Source organism: Aethalodelphis obliquidens, unplaced genomic scaffold (genome assembly GCF_003676395.1).
Source record: "Aethalodelphis obliquidens isolate GAN/ISIS:26980383/991018 unplaced genomic scaffold, ASM367639v1 scaffold2, whole genome shotgun sequence".
In the NCBI taxonomy this organism is placed as follows: Eukaryota; Metazoa; Chordata; class Mammalia; order Artiodactyla; family Delphinidae; genus Aethalodelphis; species Aethalodelphis obliquidens.
In genome coordinates, this window is record NW_020837946.1 from 6487549 (window position 1) to 6504709 (window position 17161).

Consider the following 17161-nt stretch of genomic DNA (forward strand, 5'->3'; position numbering starts at 1 on the left):
TTGATCTGTCTTCATGTTCATTGATTCTTTCTCCTACTGTATCCAGTCTTCTGTTAAACCCAGCCAATGAATTAATGAATTTTTTCGTTTCAGATATTGTGTTATTCAGCTGTACAATTTTTTCTTAGCTCTTATTTAACGTGCCTGTTTCTCTGCTGAAATTCCCATTTGAACCTACTCTGTACATCCTTTCCTGTAAATTTACATATTTCATTAGCTGTTTACTCTTATAACATCTGGATTATTTCTGGGTCTGTAGTTATTACCTTTTTTTTTCTGTTGTGAATTGACTGTCATCTCTTGGTTATGAATCCCATTGTCCTGTTTCTTTGCATGTCATATACTCTTACATTGCCTACTGGACATTGTGGGTGATGTGTTTTAGAGGCTGTGGATTATGTTACTGCTTTTTAGAAGGTTTATATATTTATTATTTTTGGCTGCATTGGGTCTTCGTTGCTGTGCGTGGGCTTTCTCTAGTTGCAGCGAGTGGGGACTATTCTTTGTTGTGGTGCACAGGCTTCTTGTTGCAGAGGCTTCTCTTGTTGTGGAGCATGGGCTCTAGGCACGTGGGCTCAGTAGCTGTGGCTCATGGGCTCTGGAGTGCAGGCTTAGTAGTTGTGGCTCACGGGCTCAGTTGCTCCGCAGCATGTGGGATCTTCCCGGACCAGGGCTCGAACCCATGTCCCCTGCATTGGCAGGCTGATTCTTAACCATTGCACCACCAGGCAAGTCCTGTGTTATTGTTTCTAAAGGGCTTTTCATTATATTCTAACAGGCCATTAAGTAACTTTGAATCATGTTGATCCTGTGGGAGCTTCATTTGGGGCTTTGGTAGCGTGGATCTGTTGCATTTAGCTGTTAGTCCTAGGGAGCAGCTGTTAGTCTTGGGGCCTGGATGGTCCTCCCTCTTAAGGCAGAGGTTAGCAAACATGGGGAAACTATGGCTTTCTGCCTTTTTTGTACAGCCCCCAGGTAAGAACTGTCTTTATATTTTCAAACAGTTACCTTTAGAAAGGTGCTCAAGTTTGCCTCTTAGCCCACAAAGCCTAAAATACTTACCGTCTGGCCCTTTATAGAAAAGTTTGCCAATCCCTGACCTGAGACATGGCCCTTCTAGGATTTCAGTGGAAAGCCTGAGGTGTTCGTCATATGCCTCTAATTTGGCAGGACTTCAACTCCATGCTCTTTCTTTTTTCTAATCTATCTTAACTTACTAATCCATTCACAACATGTTTATTTAACTCTATGTTCTTTCTACCCAGCAGCAGGGCGCTAAAATCTCTACTCAGATCTTAAATCTCCCAGCTGTTGCTTTCTGCTCAGTTCCTTGGGTCTCAGGCTGTCCATGTACCATTTAAGACTCAGCCAAGGATTTGAGGAGGATTTGGTAGAGATCTGGGACTCCTTTATGGGGTTTTCTCCTTCACTTTCTAGGCTCTGTGGCAGTCTCAAATTCTGTTTCCTTAGTCCAGTAAGACTCTTGCCGTTTGCTTGAACTCTCTTCCACCATGCTCTGCTACAAACTGGGAAGTGGTGGGTTAATGCAGGACTCACCTAGCTTGTTTCCCTTTTGAAGGATTATGTTCCCTCCACTTTAGGTCAGCTTTTGCTTACTCTCCAAACAATTGTTTTCATTATTTTGTCTAAAGTTTATAATTTTTAATCAGTGGGGTTAGTCCAATTAAAAGTTCTCTGCCATTACTGGAACCAGACTACACTGAAGTTTGAGGTTTAAGAGTTAATCCTCAACTATCAAACAAGAAAAGATTCGCTATACAGAAAGTATTCATTACTCAGAGGTTTCAAATTATTATTTTATTGTACTTAAATTAGCTACAAAACTATATTACCATCTGTTACACACAGTGTTAACAATAATGCCGTTGGGTCATATGCCCTATACCCTTCTGTTTGATTAGAGAGTATACGTTACCATAAATTCTTCCTTTCCAAGAAAAAATGAGAAAATCACTTTTCCGTGTTGATTGATGATCTAAGCAAATGTTACATATACCTCCCAAGTGATTTTCTACATAAAGTAGTTTGTACTGAGAGAAAAGGGGGTGATACAAAGCCACATAGAGATTAGGGAATAAAAGAAGAGTAGAGTAGGGGATGGGGAGGTGGGATAGGCAATGGGGAGAGAAGGTTTTTTTCTTCGTAATCCTTTAGGTGGAGGAACCTGAGAAATGATAGTCTCTGAGATTATGACTTCAGCCTTGCAGTGTTCTGATTTCCTGAGCTAGCCTGTCAGCCTCCGGGACAGACAACACTGAATTTAGTTAATGTAAGCTTATAATTGTGACTATATCCCAGCAGTTTGTCTGAGTCACTAGTTTTGAAATTATCTTCTATGGTACTTCATTGTATAATTGCCTTTGTTTTGTGCTCTGTTTCGATTGCTTTAAACATTTCAGAAGTGTTTGTTCTATCTAATCTGTTTCAGTAAAGACTTTTTAAAAACAGCATTACCAGGTATAATTAAAGTATTTTTAAGATTGTGTCATGGCAGCTTTCTCCCTTGATATAACTGTTAGACTATTTAACAGAAAGCACTCTGGGTTTTATTAAATGTTTTATTATGGCACAAATGAAATTTTTTTCCCTCGTAGCTGACCAGGCCAAAAAGTTGACGTTAAAATATCTAATCACAGAAAGGAAGGTAAAGATTTTGTAATCATGTCAATGAAATTTTTTTTCATTAACCTAATGTTTGTTTTCTTTTTCTGTATAGTTTTTACAGCTTCATTCTCAGATATTTCTGCTCAGTTCAGATGAAAGTACAGTTAGTCTATTGAAGGACTGTTCTCTCCAGACTGAGTCTGATATACGAAGAAATGATCAACAACTTTTGAAGACACTTACTTCAGAACCCCCAGGATTAAATGATAGACCCTCCTGTCCCCACTGGTTTGATGTAAACGATTCCCAAGTCCAGCCAATTAAGGAAGAGGATATTGAACAGCAATTTCAGGGTAAAGAAAGTGCCTACATGTTGTTTTATCGGAAGTCCCAGTTGCAGAGACCCCCTGAAGGTATGGAAAGATAAATGTCCCTATTTGTTTAAGTCGATCACTTTAGAAGATAAACATTGAATGTTATTTGAAAGTTTACCCTTTTAGAAGGTTTACTCTTGAAACATTTTAAAATATTTTCAAGCTAACTGTAAGAAATATACCAGAAAAAATTCAACATTCTGTCCTTTTTTAAAGATTATATATTTCTGGGTTTTTTCCCCTGTAATAGTACGAGGCTGTAGTTAGATTTTCAAAATTGCATTTTCTTGGATCACATCATGTTTCTTGTTGTGTGGGCAGACGTGATTGTCCTCTGCTCAGGCTTCTCTCTGCAGTTTGGCCATGTGTTGTCTTTGAGTTGCAAGTGGCCTTGGTCTTATTTTCATGTGTTCTCTTTTATTTTCCTTTCTTTTTTCCTTTTCGTCAAGGTGATAAGTCTTTAAGCAATTGAAATATCTCTGAAGCCCTCTGTTGAATCTTCTAAGAGAGTTCATACCATGGTGGAGGTTAAACACTGAGACCCACAGTGATAAATTTTTGAATTGAAGCTACTAACATGAATCAGTCTGCAAGACTTTATTTGATCACTTCCCCAAATTTATGCAACTGGGAAAGCTCTTTAGATTGAGACATACCTATGATTAGAGATGAGGATACTGTTCTTAGAGACTGAGCATAGTGATCGTTTTTGTAAAGAATAAGAATAAAGCAGTTACCGATTTGCAGATGAATCAAAGGAAATTAACTCTCTGGATCTGAAACAATTACATAACTGTTCTGTTGACCAGAAGGGGCTTTGTTTTTTTCTGAGGGGAAAAAATATGGTAATCGTTCTGATAAAAATATTGGGGAGCTGAATTCACAGTTACAGAAATATATATCAATTTCTTCAGGTGACATATTGTCCTTTTCACTGAACTGAACTTCAGTGTATACATGATTGGAATATGTACTAAGTGACAGTTTTCCAGTTAGCTGAAGATTTGAATAAAGATCTAACCAAAATCTTGATGGACTTTTTTGGGGGATGAATGGATGGAACTTGGCAAAATGATTCTAAAATTTACCTGGGAAGATAAATTAATGAAAATTGAAGAAGGGACTGCTCAAGGAAACTTTACTGTGTCAGTATAAGCATATTTATGGTGCTGTAGCAGTTAAGACAGTGTAGTGCTAGTGCAAAGAGCTGGACAGACCATTGAGCAGTAAGCCCAGGAGTTGATCTAAGTATTTTTAAGATTTTAATCCACGAAAAGGTAGCTTTTCAGATAAATAGGGGAAAAATGAATTAATAAATACAACTGAGAAGTTGATTAGTTGCTAATCACTTGAATGAGCCGTTAGTACAGTCAAGTGATGATATTTATCACTTGCATGAAATTATAGTTCCTTTAATGTTGATGTAAAAAAGGAGCCTTCACATGCATAAAATATAAATATTTTTCTGATCTTAAGGTAGAGAAGACCTTTCTAAGCATAAAAGCAATGAAAAAAAATTGAGGAAAAGTGATGTAAACCTTATTACGTAATACCGAAAGGCAAATGACAAGCTAGTGGAAAACAGCAAAATATACGACAGATTTATTTCCCCGTCTGTAGAGTGCTCTTACGTTCATTCCATTGTGCTCAGTGGTAAATTGGGAAAAGGATATAAATAACTAACGTACAAAAGAAGAAATAAGGACAGCCAGTAAACTGCAAAAAAAAAAAAATTCCATCTGGCCCATAACCAAAAAACATGAATCATTACAGCAATGAATGACAACCTTTTTCTTACCAAATCAGATATTTCTGTTAACCTGGTTCTCAACAGTTGGCACTACCTCTGTATTTGGTATGTATATAAAGTAATACAACCAATATGGTTGTATGTACTTAAAAACCTTAAACCAATAATTATACTTCCACAAATTTGTCTTGAAATAATCAGGACCGTGTATACCTATTTATGTTCAAGGATGTTTGCTACCCCCGTTATTTTATAGTAATGACTAACAGAAAATCACCTAAATGTCTACCAGAAAAGGATTGGTTAGATTAATTATGCTATTTATAGAATGGGCTACTATGCAATCATTTAAAGATTTGGAAAAATATTCACAACATATGAAATGAAAAAGCAACTTACATGTTTGTTGACTATACTCCCAGTTGCTTTAAATAAGCGTGGTGTGTGGGGGGTGTGTGTGTGTGTGTGTGTGTGTGTGTGTGTGTGTATAGACACATTGTATAGAACAGAAAAAAGACCAGAAGTATATAGATCGCATTTTAGCAGTATTCCCTAGGAGTGGGATTATAGGTAATATTTATTTATTTTACAAAAAAAATCATTTCCAGAACTTTCACAGTGACCAATTATTACATTTGTTATCAAGAAGAAAACAGCAGGTGTTCTTTTTAAAAAGTATATTTAGAAAGAGTTGAAGAAATGGAATTCTCTAGCTTGGCTTAAAGAACTGTTTACCCTTCATATGTTTTAATGTTTTCAATTTGAAGATGTGAAAACTGAGATCCAGAGAAAATTCATGTTCACACAGGCAGTAGAAGCTTTCCTAGCTCCCAGCGAGGTCCTTTCTAGTTTTCTGTGCTGCCTCTTCAGCAGCCTCTTTTTATGTAGTCAGCACAAGTTAATGGAAAATTTTGTTCACAGCTCGAGCTAACCCAAGGTACAGGGTTCCATGTCATTTGCTGAATGAAATGGATGCCGCCAACATTGAACTACAAATAAAAAGGTAATTTTAAATTACTTTTAGAGTTTGAATAGTTTTTCTGGGGAACGAGGATCTAACTTAGGTCTTAAGTATTCAGTAATGAATTAATTAAATTAAAGAGGAAAAAAAGTCAACTGTTTAATGCCAGTATCCTTTTATTAGCTGCTGAATTTTTATACTGAGAGTATCTTTTACTTTGAAATTACCCAGTGAGAGTGAATGAAATAATGACAAATGGCCATCGCTAAGTAGAGATTGAAGCTTAAGAAAACTAGAGAAATCTGTGAGCACGTAGTTGTGCTGAATGAATTGTGTCCTGGCCTGTCAGGTTATTCCCTCGGCACAGAGCCCATTGTGAAAATTTGCCCTCATGTGTAAGTGGTTTGTGAAGAACTAGCCCGTAGTGACATCAGACCAGAGGTGGGCAAATGGGAGGAAATGTGGAGTCTACAGACTGTTTGGCTTAATGTCAATCTTGGGCAAAAGCCTACAATGGATTATTAAAGGGGTGGTTTGTGAGAACTTGATGATCTGAACATTCTCTTTTGAGGTCTAACCTTGGACCATGAAGAACTGGTTCTTTGCTCTCTGGGTCGGTGGGGTACTGGATTAGGGAAATGGATGTTCCCATGGTCTCCTTGTGGACCTGAGGGGCTGATTACATAGCAGGGATGTGTTCAACATTTTTATCATTGATTTGAAGCTGAGGAAAAAAAATAGGTAGATTGAATGGCAAATTAAGATCAGAGGAGATCTCAACAAAAATCAAGACACTAAAAATATAAAAATTTAACAGAGTAGAATATCTTAAGTGCGAAAGATAACCAACTTGCCTGAGTGGTGTGGATTAGCAGTTGGTATTAAAAACAAAAACAGCCTATGGGGTTTTAGTCAGCGAGCACTAAGCTTTTTAATGTGGTCATGGAAAAGCTCATGCTGTCTTTGACCACATTCACGGAATTGTGCCTGAGGTACCTGAATGGTGGCTATAGCTTCATCCAACTCTCCGTTGGTGGGGCTGCCTGAAGTGTTTTTGGTGCCGTGCTTCACAGCAGCTGAATGGGTTCAGAAAAGTGTAGCAAGCGCCCGGCTGCTGCTGAGGCCATTTGACTTGGAAAGAGCAGACTCCAGGGATCATGAGGCTGACTTCAAATAGTTTATAGGAGAGTCTGTGGGGTCTAGTTGAAGCAAGGAGAAAATAGAAGTTGTAAATCTAGCACTTACCACAGTTATAGGAAGATGTTTCCAGCATTTTGTTCATAATTATAATCTCAGTATTGGACGAGTTCAAGTGTCGGTATTTGTTCAGAGTAACACTGCACAGTGTGCATTAAAACCATCTTCCTTGGAATTCACCGTGGCAGAGCTATTGAGAAACTAAACTGAGTTATTTTGGAGCATGGAAGAAAAGGATGTTAATTATAATTACTTAGGTGGAGTGGAGAACTTCTTTATATTGTAAATCAAATATTTTTGGTTTGAGATGAAACAGTATCTGCTGTAAAAACATGACATTTATGTATTTTTTATGCCTCTTTAAAGGGCAGAATGTGATTCTACAAACAATAATTTTGAATTGCATCTCCACCTCGGCCCTTATTATCATTTCTTCAATGGGGCTCTGCACCCAGTGGTCTCTCAAACAGAAAGCATGTGGGATTTGACGTTTGATAAAAGAAAAACTTTAGGAGATCTTCGACAATCAATATTTCAGGTAATTTAGCCTCACTTACTCTTAATAGACATTCAGGTCTGTCTTAAGCGGGATTCTCCTTTTCAAACTCCTGTTTAGGATACAACTATTTATTTTTCACAGCTGCTTAGGAAAATCCTACATCTACCACTTCCATAGAGGGATGGTCCACATGTTCTCCCCTCACTTGTAAGTCTCTTAGGGAGGCTTTTCTGCACAATCAAGACTCAAGAGTCCTGCCAGCAGGTTTTCAGGGGAGAATCAAGCCTGGTATATTTAATCTGGGGGAGAGAAAGAGTATAAGGTTGTCTCTTTTGGGAAAAATAAATGAAAGACAATTGTCTTTTAAAAGGAGTAAAAAGATAGATAATTACGTTGCCTAAAACCAAGAGCTACTAAACAAATAAAAGCAACTAACTTTTCTACCTTTCAGTGTAGAATGACATTTATTAATAAGATTCCTAAGTGAAGGAAAATGTCTACTGGTCTATAGTAAAAGCAAACATCGTTGTAATCATTGTCTCTAAATTATTTATCCCGTCGTGTTTTAACGACGACGACAACAGTGCTCTTTATTTTACTTAAAATGTTTTCATATAAATTCTATCATTTGATTCTTTAACCTCATGAGGGCAAGATAACCCCATTTTAAAGATGAGGAAATTGTGATTTAAAGAGATCTAATGGCTTGCCCAGGGTCAGACATCTAGTTAGCAGTAGAACTAGGACTCCAGCCCTGGTCTCCCTACTCTTTCTTTCCTCTTAATTATACTTCACTCCACACTACTTCCTGATAGAGGAAAAGGGAAATAGAAAATGTGAGCTTCCCCCCCACCCAGAATTAAGTGAATTTTCTGAAAAACTGTATCATTTACCAAAATTATTAGCTTTCTTTTGATTTTCCTCTTGTACAGAGAAAAGCAGGCCAATTTCTTCTTTAACTTTAGTTGATTTGAATATTTAAATGTTGGATCAGGATCAAAATTTCTAAAATTATCTAGTACTTCTGAACTTTTCCACTCAAAGTTTATTTCTGAGCCAATCCTGGCAGTGACGATATAGGTGGACTTGGAGGTTTGGCCCTGCCTAAGGTAGCGTTTCAAGTGGAGAAGACCTTGGTCACCTTTACAAGGTTTAGATTTCATGCCAGTCTGCTTTTTGATGGTTTAAGTGCACATCTCTGCCAGTGGCACATCTTAGAATTAAGCCACTGGCAAGAGGCAGAGAGACTGACAGTTAAGTAATCATGTGTAAGTATGAAATTTCTTTTTAAGAGAACTATCTTGTGATATTGTGGAGAGGGACTAAATAGGACTGACCTTTATTGGTGACATTGTTTTGGTGAGGTTACCACAGTCCCCAGAGTCTTGGAGCTAGAAACTTAAAAAACAAATCCCTGGTAATCTACTAAATAAACTGGTAATGCTACTTTTTAAATTTACAGTGGGAGACATTCCTTTCAAGAAACAAGAGTATTCGTGTGTGCTGCTCTTCCCTGAGCAGTACTGATTAAACACGTCATTTTTGCTCTTTTGGACCAGGATTCCTGGGCTGGCACACTGATCATTTTGCCTTCTGATAAAAGTGATCTTCCCATAAATTAAGTAGAAATGGTTGTTGTTTAGATGGTCATTGTGCTCTTTGTGTATGTCAGGGTTCTTCAGTCACTAATGGATGTGAGATTAACCATCTTTGGCTTTGACTGATTTAACATTGAAACATGTCTGCTTTCCTCATTTTTGGTGCAGGATGGGGATTGTCGTGTTCATTTTCTTGTTCCCTGTGTCAGCTACATAAGTAAATTGGCACAGTGCTCTTCTTACTTAACCTGGAAAAGTGATCTATGTGTGATTTTTCATTGTTCTCTTTTCTTTCATTCATATTCTGCAGCTGTTAGAATTTTGGGAAGGAGATATGGTTCTTAGTGTTGCAAAGTTTGTACCAGCAGGACTTCATGTTTACCAGACACTTGATGGTAAGAGAAATGTTAAAACACAGCAACTTATTGTGTATATGTACATTTTGTGGGGCTCATCTGTACGTTTTGTGGGGCTCATCTGAGACTTTCTGCTCTTGGCCAGTCTTTCCCCTACATACGACTATTCTTAGCTATGCAGGTTCTCATCACATTGGTTTTAACAAATAATATATTTAGTTTTTCATATTTAATAAAACAATTTATTTAGTTTATAATGTATCCAATATATGTAATGTGTGAAATTTTGCTAACATGGAAATGTTTTGTATTTTCTGAAATTAAGGCTACTTCTCTACCTAAACAAATTTTTTCTTAAAGGCTTTGGAAATTTTTTTATATTACCCCAAACTTCTGAGCAAAATGGTTTGAAACCATTTAAATCTTGTTAAATATGGCTTGTTTTTTTAATCCAATCTCAGCTTCAGACTTTGTAGCAAAACAGAAGTACTTCAGGAGCTTAAAAGTACTTCCTTTAAATAACAACAGAACAATAATAGCAGTAGCAGCAGTAACAGTTGTCTTGGACTTCATGGTGCCAAATACTGAGATAACTGTTTTGTGTAAATTATCTAATTTGATTTTCACAAAATTCTTTTATCCCCATTTCATAAATGAAAACTGAAGCGTAGAGGCTTGAAGTCCACAAGGTCATACAGCTCATTAGTGGGTGAGTGAGGACCGTTTGATGTGTAAGCCTTCCCCATGTTCACAGTGTCAAGTACAGTTGACCTTTTATATTAACTTTTTTTTTTCCTGCTCTCATGCCCACAAATCTTATGGGGGAAATGCTTACATAAAATGAAAACAGAAGAAAAAAAAAAGGCTAAAGAGTGTGATGGAAGGAATAAAGATAAAAATAATATAAAATAATATCAATATAACAAACATAATTACTCCCTTTTTCTTAGTTTCCTCAATGAGAATGCTTCTTTTCAAACAACTGTTTGTGTCTTGGCTGTTGCTTTAGTTAAATTTTTTTTTGATGATCATGAGAATGGTTTCACTGATAATCTCATCTTCCTAGGAGATCACCTGACACTGTGTGAAATTGAAATTGCTGATGGGGAAGACATCTTTGTATGGAATGGGGTGGAGGTAAATAAGTGTTGAAGAAATGTTCATGAGAGTTTTGGATATTTTTTAAGTTGTGATAAAATTTTATTCAGCGTATATGACGGCACTTACATATTCGAAAACTGCTGAAATATCCAGTAAATTTTAAGTACAATCAGTGTTGGTTATATGTTCAAGAGATAGTTGTAGAACACCTCCATGGTGTCAGGCTGTGTGTCAGAAGCTAGACACAAAGGTAAATAAGTGATCAGTCTGTATCCTTCAGGCACGTAGTGTGGGTCACTGCGCTGAGATAGGTGAGCAGGAGGGTCTGTACAGACTTTTTTTTTTTTTTTTTTGCGGTGCACGGGCCTCTCACTGTTGTGGCCTCTCCCGCTGCGGAGCACAGGCTCCGGACGCGCAGGCTCAGCGGCCATGGCTCACGGGCCCAGCCGCTCCACAGCACGTGGGATCTTCCCGGACCGGGGCATGAACCTGTGTCCGCTGCATCGGCAGGCGGACTCTCAACCAGTGCGCCACCAGGGAAGCCCTGTACATACTCTTGATGAGGATTCAGAAGGAGCAGTTCGTCACACTGTTAGGGCTGGAGGCGACTTAGGGGAGCACAGTCAAGAGAGCAGTGAGGCATCTCACCCACTCAGTGGACGTCCTCGGTCCACCTCATAAATTTACCACTGCTGAGGACTCACGTGTCTGTCTCCACTTCAGATTTCTCTCCTAAAAAGTAAAAGATGGCTAAGAAAAAGTTTCAAAAATGTAAAGCTGTTCTTCTGATACTTAAAAGACATTTGTGAAAACTTCATTTCACTTGAAAAGAAAAAAAAATGGGAATTGTTCTATAAGAGTCTACGTTACTGCATTACTGTGTTGACCTGATTTTGGCAAATACGAGCTATACTGATGGCTGACTTGATACTGTTGTAGGTTGGCGGAATCCAGATTCCAGCTGGTAGTGACTGTGAACCTCTGCTTTTAAATGTTCTTCATCCGGCGACAAGCAGTGAAGAAGAGCAGTGTCAGCAGTTGATAGACTCTCCATATGTCTTTCCATCTAATGCAGAAATAGGTAGTGTATTCACAGCCTGTGCAATCCCAGACGGAGTCATCTTAGTCAACAGTGCTGAGGCTGTAGGTGAAGAGAGCTGGACCACCATTCCCAAGGAAGACTTGAAGAAGACATTCAGAGAACAAGGTCTCAGAAATGGAAGCTCAATTTTAATTCAGGATTCTAATGATGGTAACAGGTAACATGCTAAGAGAATTCTTTTTAAACTTATTGTAGTTACAGTGCTGTATCTTAGAACTCTAAAGCTTTATGTTAATAATGATGAGAGTTAAATGTTTCGTTTTATTTCTAGACATTGTGTTCTATATATTGTAAATAGGAATGTTCGTGGTTAGGCAACCTGGAGAAAAATGATATTGTAGTGTGATTTTTTTTTTTTTTTTTTTGGTAAATGTGGTAACTGAATAATATAGGTATAGGCTAGATATAGTGTAGATTAGTTGGCAGTAAAACAGAATCTTATCAAATAATTCTGATTAGCACTCATTATAAGACAGAGGGCACATTCTCACAGAGAAAGTTCCTAAAATTTTTCATGAGGAAGGTATTATCACAGCTAAATTTGTCTTGTCACAAGGATCTCAGAAGGCAGTTCAGTTTTTTGTTATAATCCTTTTTATGATGCTTGAGATCCTCCCAGCTGCCCAGGTGAGGCAGTTACTTGGGGAATTGCAGCCTTGGTTCCTGTAAGTCACATTTGAAGCTCAGGGGTGCTTCCTCTCTTCATTTTTGTTACCCATGTCTGTGCCAGTACACTTCTGTGGACAGCATTATCATACACTGTAACCCCCGCAATTTCCACACATTGAAGACTTCAGGTTATGACCAATGAATCAGTTCCCTGCTTTATCAGTGCTGTGAATATACGTAGATTACAGAGGCTCTGTATTATTGTTTATTAGTGGCTGTGACATAGAGAAGCAGAGCACTTGTGAAGTGTGTCTATTTTGGATTACATGTATCACTCTCTTTTCGACAAGTGTTTTCCAGACATTTATTTCCCTATCTTGTTTATTTAATTTAAAAGTTTATTATAAATTTCTTTTTAGAAAGTAATATACTTTCATTAGGACTTGGGAAACACAGAGGTGAAGACAGGAGACCCAAAACAGCATCACCATACCACTCATGCAGTGTCTGTCACTGTTAGCTTTCTGAGCTCGAATAATTGGGTTTTTGTTTTGAAGGGTTTTTTCCTATTAATTTATTATTTTATATATATATATTTTGGCTGCATTGCGTCTTCGTTGCTGCGCGCGGGCTTTCTCTAGTTACAGTGGGCGGGGGCTACTCTTCATTGCGGTGCGCGGGCTTCTCATTGCAGTGGCTTCTCTTGTTGCAGAGCACGGGCTCTAGGCCTGCGGGCTTCAGTAGTTGTGGTGCACGGGCTTATTAGTTCCTCCGCGGCATGTGGGATCTTCCCGGACCAGGGCTTGAACCCATGTCCCCTTCATTGGCAGGCGGATTCTCAACCACTGTGCCACCAGGGAAGTCCGGTTTTTTCCTTTTTAAACATAATACTGATGATATTGTAGATAAATAGTTATATCCTGCTTTCCCCTCATGTTTTTGTTTTGTTTTGTTTTGTTTTGTTTGCGGTACGCGGGCCTCTCACTGTTGTGGCCTCTTCCGTTGCAGTGCACAGGCTCCGGACGCGCAGGCTCAGTGGCCATGGCCCACGGGCCCAGCCGCTCTGCGGCATGTGGGATCTTCCCGGACCGGGGCACGAACCCGTGTCCCCTGCATCGGCAGGCGGACACTCAACCGCTGCGCCACCAGGGAAGCCCTCCTCTCATGTTTGAAGGCTCTTCATAAACCTCATTTCATGGCTGCATAATAACCTGTGTTGATGTTAGAGGTTACCTGACTGCTCCTGTGTGAGGAGTGGGTAGAGACAAGGCCTTGGGGGCTGGCTGCCTGGCTTTGTTTGCAGCTTTATCACTTACTAGTAGTGTGACCGTGGGCAAGTTACATCATCTCTCTCTGCTTAATTTCTTCTTCTGTAAAATGAGCATAGTAATTAGTACCAGCTTCCTACAGTTGTAAGGATTGAAGAAGTTAAGAGCTAGATAGTTCAGCTAGCATCCTTGTTATCATCCAGTTTTTCATTATTTTAAGGTGGTCTTCAGGGAACATCTTTGTGCTTAAAACTTTGCTCTATTTAAGATTGCTAACTCAAGGTGGAGTCCCAGAGTGGAATAACTGAAATGAAGAGTAGAATTGTGTTTTGGGGCTCTGCTACACACTCGCAAAGAGGACTTTGCTAGCCCACTCAGTGCCTCTGTGTGAATTAGTAAGAAGTCACTCCTTCCTCAAGAACCTTTACTATTATCTGCAGGAAAATCTTGTTAGAACAAGACACTCCACTGCCATCTGCTATCATAAAATTTTTTAAAATCTCTATAATAAAAATATAAACATACAATGTATATGATGTGAATGATATGCATTAGATGTGGTACTTTTTTTCTTTTTTGCGGTGCGCGGGCCTCTCAGTGCTGTGGCCTCTCTCCCGTTGCGGAGCACAGGCTCCGGACGCGCAGGCTCAGCGGCCATGGCTCACGGGCCCAGCCGCTCCGCGGCATGTGGGATCTTCCCAGACTAGGGCACGAACCCGCGTCCCCTGCATCAGCAGGCGGACTCTCAACCACTGCGCCACCAGGGAAGTCCAGATGTGGTACTTTTATTCAACGTCAGTCTGCACGGCTGTGCATGCTGTCCTGCTTTTAAACTACTAAAGTCTGTGGGTGGGCTTTTGGCGTAGGTACTCTTTTAAAGCTCCACTGGTGATTGCAGCATGCAGGTAGACGTTAACAAGTGATTGTTCAATTACAACAGTTCTCTTTGAAAAATGTAGCAACAAATTATTTGTATAAATCAAAGAATATTTGGAATCATGAATATAGACTCCGTGGAATACTATCTTAACACTACCCTAAAAAGATAGTGAACTTTCACAAACCCAACTCAGTAGAACTTGGTCACCTTTAATTAGTCACATTAAGTGACACATGCAGAATTTTGGAAGTGGTGCCTAAAGAAAAGCATGCATTTTCCAATCCTCTCTGATCCATAAAAGGGCTGTATAAAGACACATTTTTTAAATGTCTTTTTACCCTACAGTTTGTTGACCAAACGAGGGAAGTGGATCACCAGTGTGAATGAGGTTGACTGGCTCCAAGTTAAAAATTTATGCCAATTAGACTCTGAAGAAGAACAAGTTAAAATATCAGCAACTCTTAACACAGTGAGTAGATATTGATTGAAGTGTGCTTGACAGCTTTTCATTAATACAGTTTTACTTAGAAAGCAGTACCTTAATCTTTCAGAATAGGTGTCTCAGTAAACTTCTAAATCTTAAGAAATCACCTTTTTATTTGTAACATTTGATTATTGCTTATTTACCTTTGTTAGCCCTTGGCATATTTCAAGAAAATATATGCCTTTTTTTCCCTCCAAAGCCTAGAATTAGAATGTGGGAGTTACCTTTTTAATTAGTTCATGGAATCTTCTGACTTTGATAACTGTGAAATGCTATTTTCAAGAGCCTTTTCTGTATTTTTAAAACAAGGTATATATGTTTTGGTTTTGTGTTCTTTGGTGTTTGGGTTTTTTAAAGTTTATCTTAAATTGCTCTACAGTATACTCTGTGCTCTGTATAAAGCCAGTTGCTCTTCAGAGGGAGTTTTTTCAGTTTTCCATTTAAGACTATTATACTGGTTTCCTTAAACATTATTTCAGGAAACATCTTTTTATATTTATGTAGTCTCCATTTATTAAGTTCTTCTGTAACTTTATTTTAAAAATTTAGAGTGTTTTCTTTTATATAAAATTATAGTTTCTTAAGGTTTGTTTGCACATTAGTGGGAACAGTATAAGGTCAATGCCCCAAAGCTCAGGAGACCTACCGCCCTGACCCCGAATGGGAGGCTGGTGCAGTCCTTGATTACTGCAGGCTCTGTTCCTTCTTGGCCCAGTGGGGGGCATAGCAGGGGTTACCGGTGGGGAGGTAGAGTCAATGATCTCTGTCGTCAGCTTTACCCCTAAATTTCCACGATTTTATGCCCTAGAGGCAATTAGCCTAAATTTTAAAAAAGAAAAGAAAACACAATCTAAAATAATTTAAGTAGAAATTTTAAATAGTACCCTTGGATTAGTACATTTTTATATTATTAATGCTTATTAATTATTAGTACAGTTTTATATTATATTATTAATGAAGATGTGGGATCTTCCCAGACCAGGGATTGAACCCGTGTCCCCTGCACTGGCCCTGAATTCATCATTCTTAAAGAAACGTATAGTTTCTTTTGTTTGCTATCATCAGAAAAGTTAACTGTTTGTCCACTTTTGCCTTTCGCTACTATTAAGTCTTTGGTTTTCTAAAGTTTTCTGTAGGCAGCCTTTCCATTCCAATTATTATCAATTTGGTGCAAACTTAACCAAGATCTAAGTTTTTGCCTTTGACTTTGTAGAAGAGAGAAAATAATTTCAGAGATGGAAAAATAATTTTTTTCAAGTAGGCAAAAACTGCTAAATGTAAGGTAATTAATAACTCAACCTGTATATGCACACACTGACAATCTTCATTTTCCTCTCCTCCCATTGCTTTTAACTTATACACAGTCATTAGTTTATTTCTCTATTTTAGGTGGTGTTTGATATTCGAATTAAAGCCATAAAGGAATTAAAATTAATGAAGGAACTAGGTAATCATTTATGTTTGCTTTTGGTTTTTTGGTTTAATTTAGTTTTGTTTTGATTTTTAATTGAAAAAAATATGGGAGAGTACAAAAAATAATTTAGGGAAAACTCACGTATCTGCCACCCAAAATGGACAAATGTTAACATCTTGCCATGTGTTTGTTTTTGCCTCAAACATTACAAATAAAGTCCTCTATGTTCTCCTCCTCAGACCTATCATCCCTCCCCAGATGCAACCAGTATATCTGATTTGGGTGTGTATCTAGTTCGTGCATTCACATTGCACTATATATATTATACCTCTCTCTGTATATGTGTGTGTGTGTATATTGTATTTTTACATTTATGTAAATTCTATCTTAATGAATATAACATTCTACAAACTCACTCTTCACTCGGCATTAAGTTTTCTTTTACAGCTTTATTGAGGTATAATTTACATATCATAAAACATCCATTTTAAGCGTAATTCAGTGATTATTAGTAAATGTATAAAGTCATACAGCCATCACAGCAATCCAATTTTAGAACAGTTTCATCACTCCAAAAAGATCTCGTTCCCATTTGCATAGCAAGCGCCTGACAGCCATTCATCTACTTTCTGTTTCTTTTGACTTGCTTTTCTGGCCACTTCATGTAAATGAAAGCATGTTATATGTAGTCCTTTGTGTCTGGCTTCTTTCACTCAGCGTATCATTTTTGAGATTCATCCATGATTCAGCATGTTCCAGTAGTTTGTTCCTTTTTATTGCTGACTGGATTGTATGCATTGTATGGATATACCACATTTTGTTTGTTCATTACCAGCTGATGGACATTTGGATTGTTTCCACTTTGGGGCTTTTATGACTGATTCTGCTATAAACATTATGTCTTCGTATAGACCTGTGTTTTCAGTGCTCGGAATTGCTGGGT

The 17161-nt window shown here is 38.1% G+C and overlaps 1 protein-coding gene across 19 annotated transcripts in view; it reads left to right on the plus strand.

Annotated features, from left to right (window-relative positions):
- Window positions 1-17161, plus strand: part of USP40 (ubiquitin specific peptidase 40) — a 91836-nt gene that overhangs the window by 31737 nt on the left and 42938 nt on the right. For 18 of the 19 annotated variants that reach the window (XR_003435126.1, XR_003435125.1, XM_027117940.1 and 15 more), the window contains 8 exons: window positions 2738-3038; window positions 5671-5752; window positions 7274-7445; window positions 9315-9399; window positions 10427-10497; window positions 11401-11720; window positions 14666-14789; window positions 16194-16251. Coding sequence is in view for 17 of the 19 variants with exons in the window: in XM_027117940.1 (XP_026973741.1) it covers window positions 2738-3038; window positions 5671-5752; window positions 7274-7445; window positions 9315-9399; window positions 10427-10497; window positions 11401-11720; window positions 14666-14789; window positions 16194-16251 (1213 nt within the window). In the remaining 2 variants the exon portion in view is untranslated. Of the gene's footprint in view, window positions 1-2737; window positions 3039-5670; window positions 5753-7273; window positions 7446-9314; window positions 9400-10426; window positions 10498-11400; window positions 11721-14665; window positions 14790-16193; window positions 16252-16457; window positions 16501-17161 lie in introns of all 19 variants that reach the window. The other variant, XM_027117815.1, reaches the window with a different exon arrangement.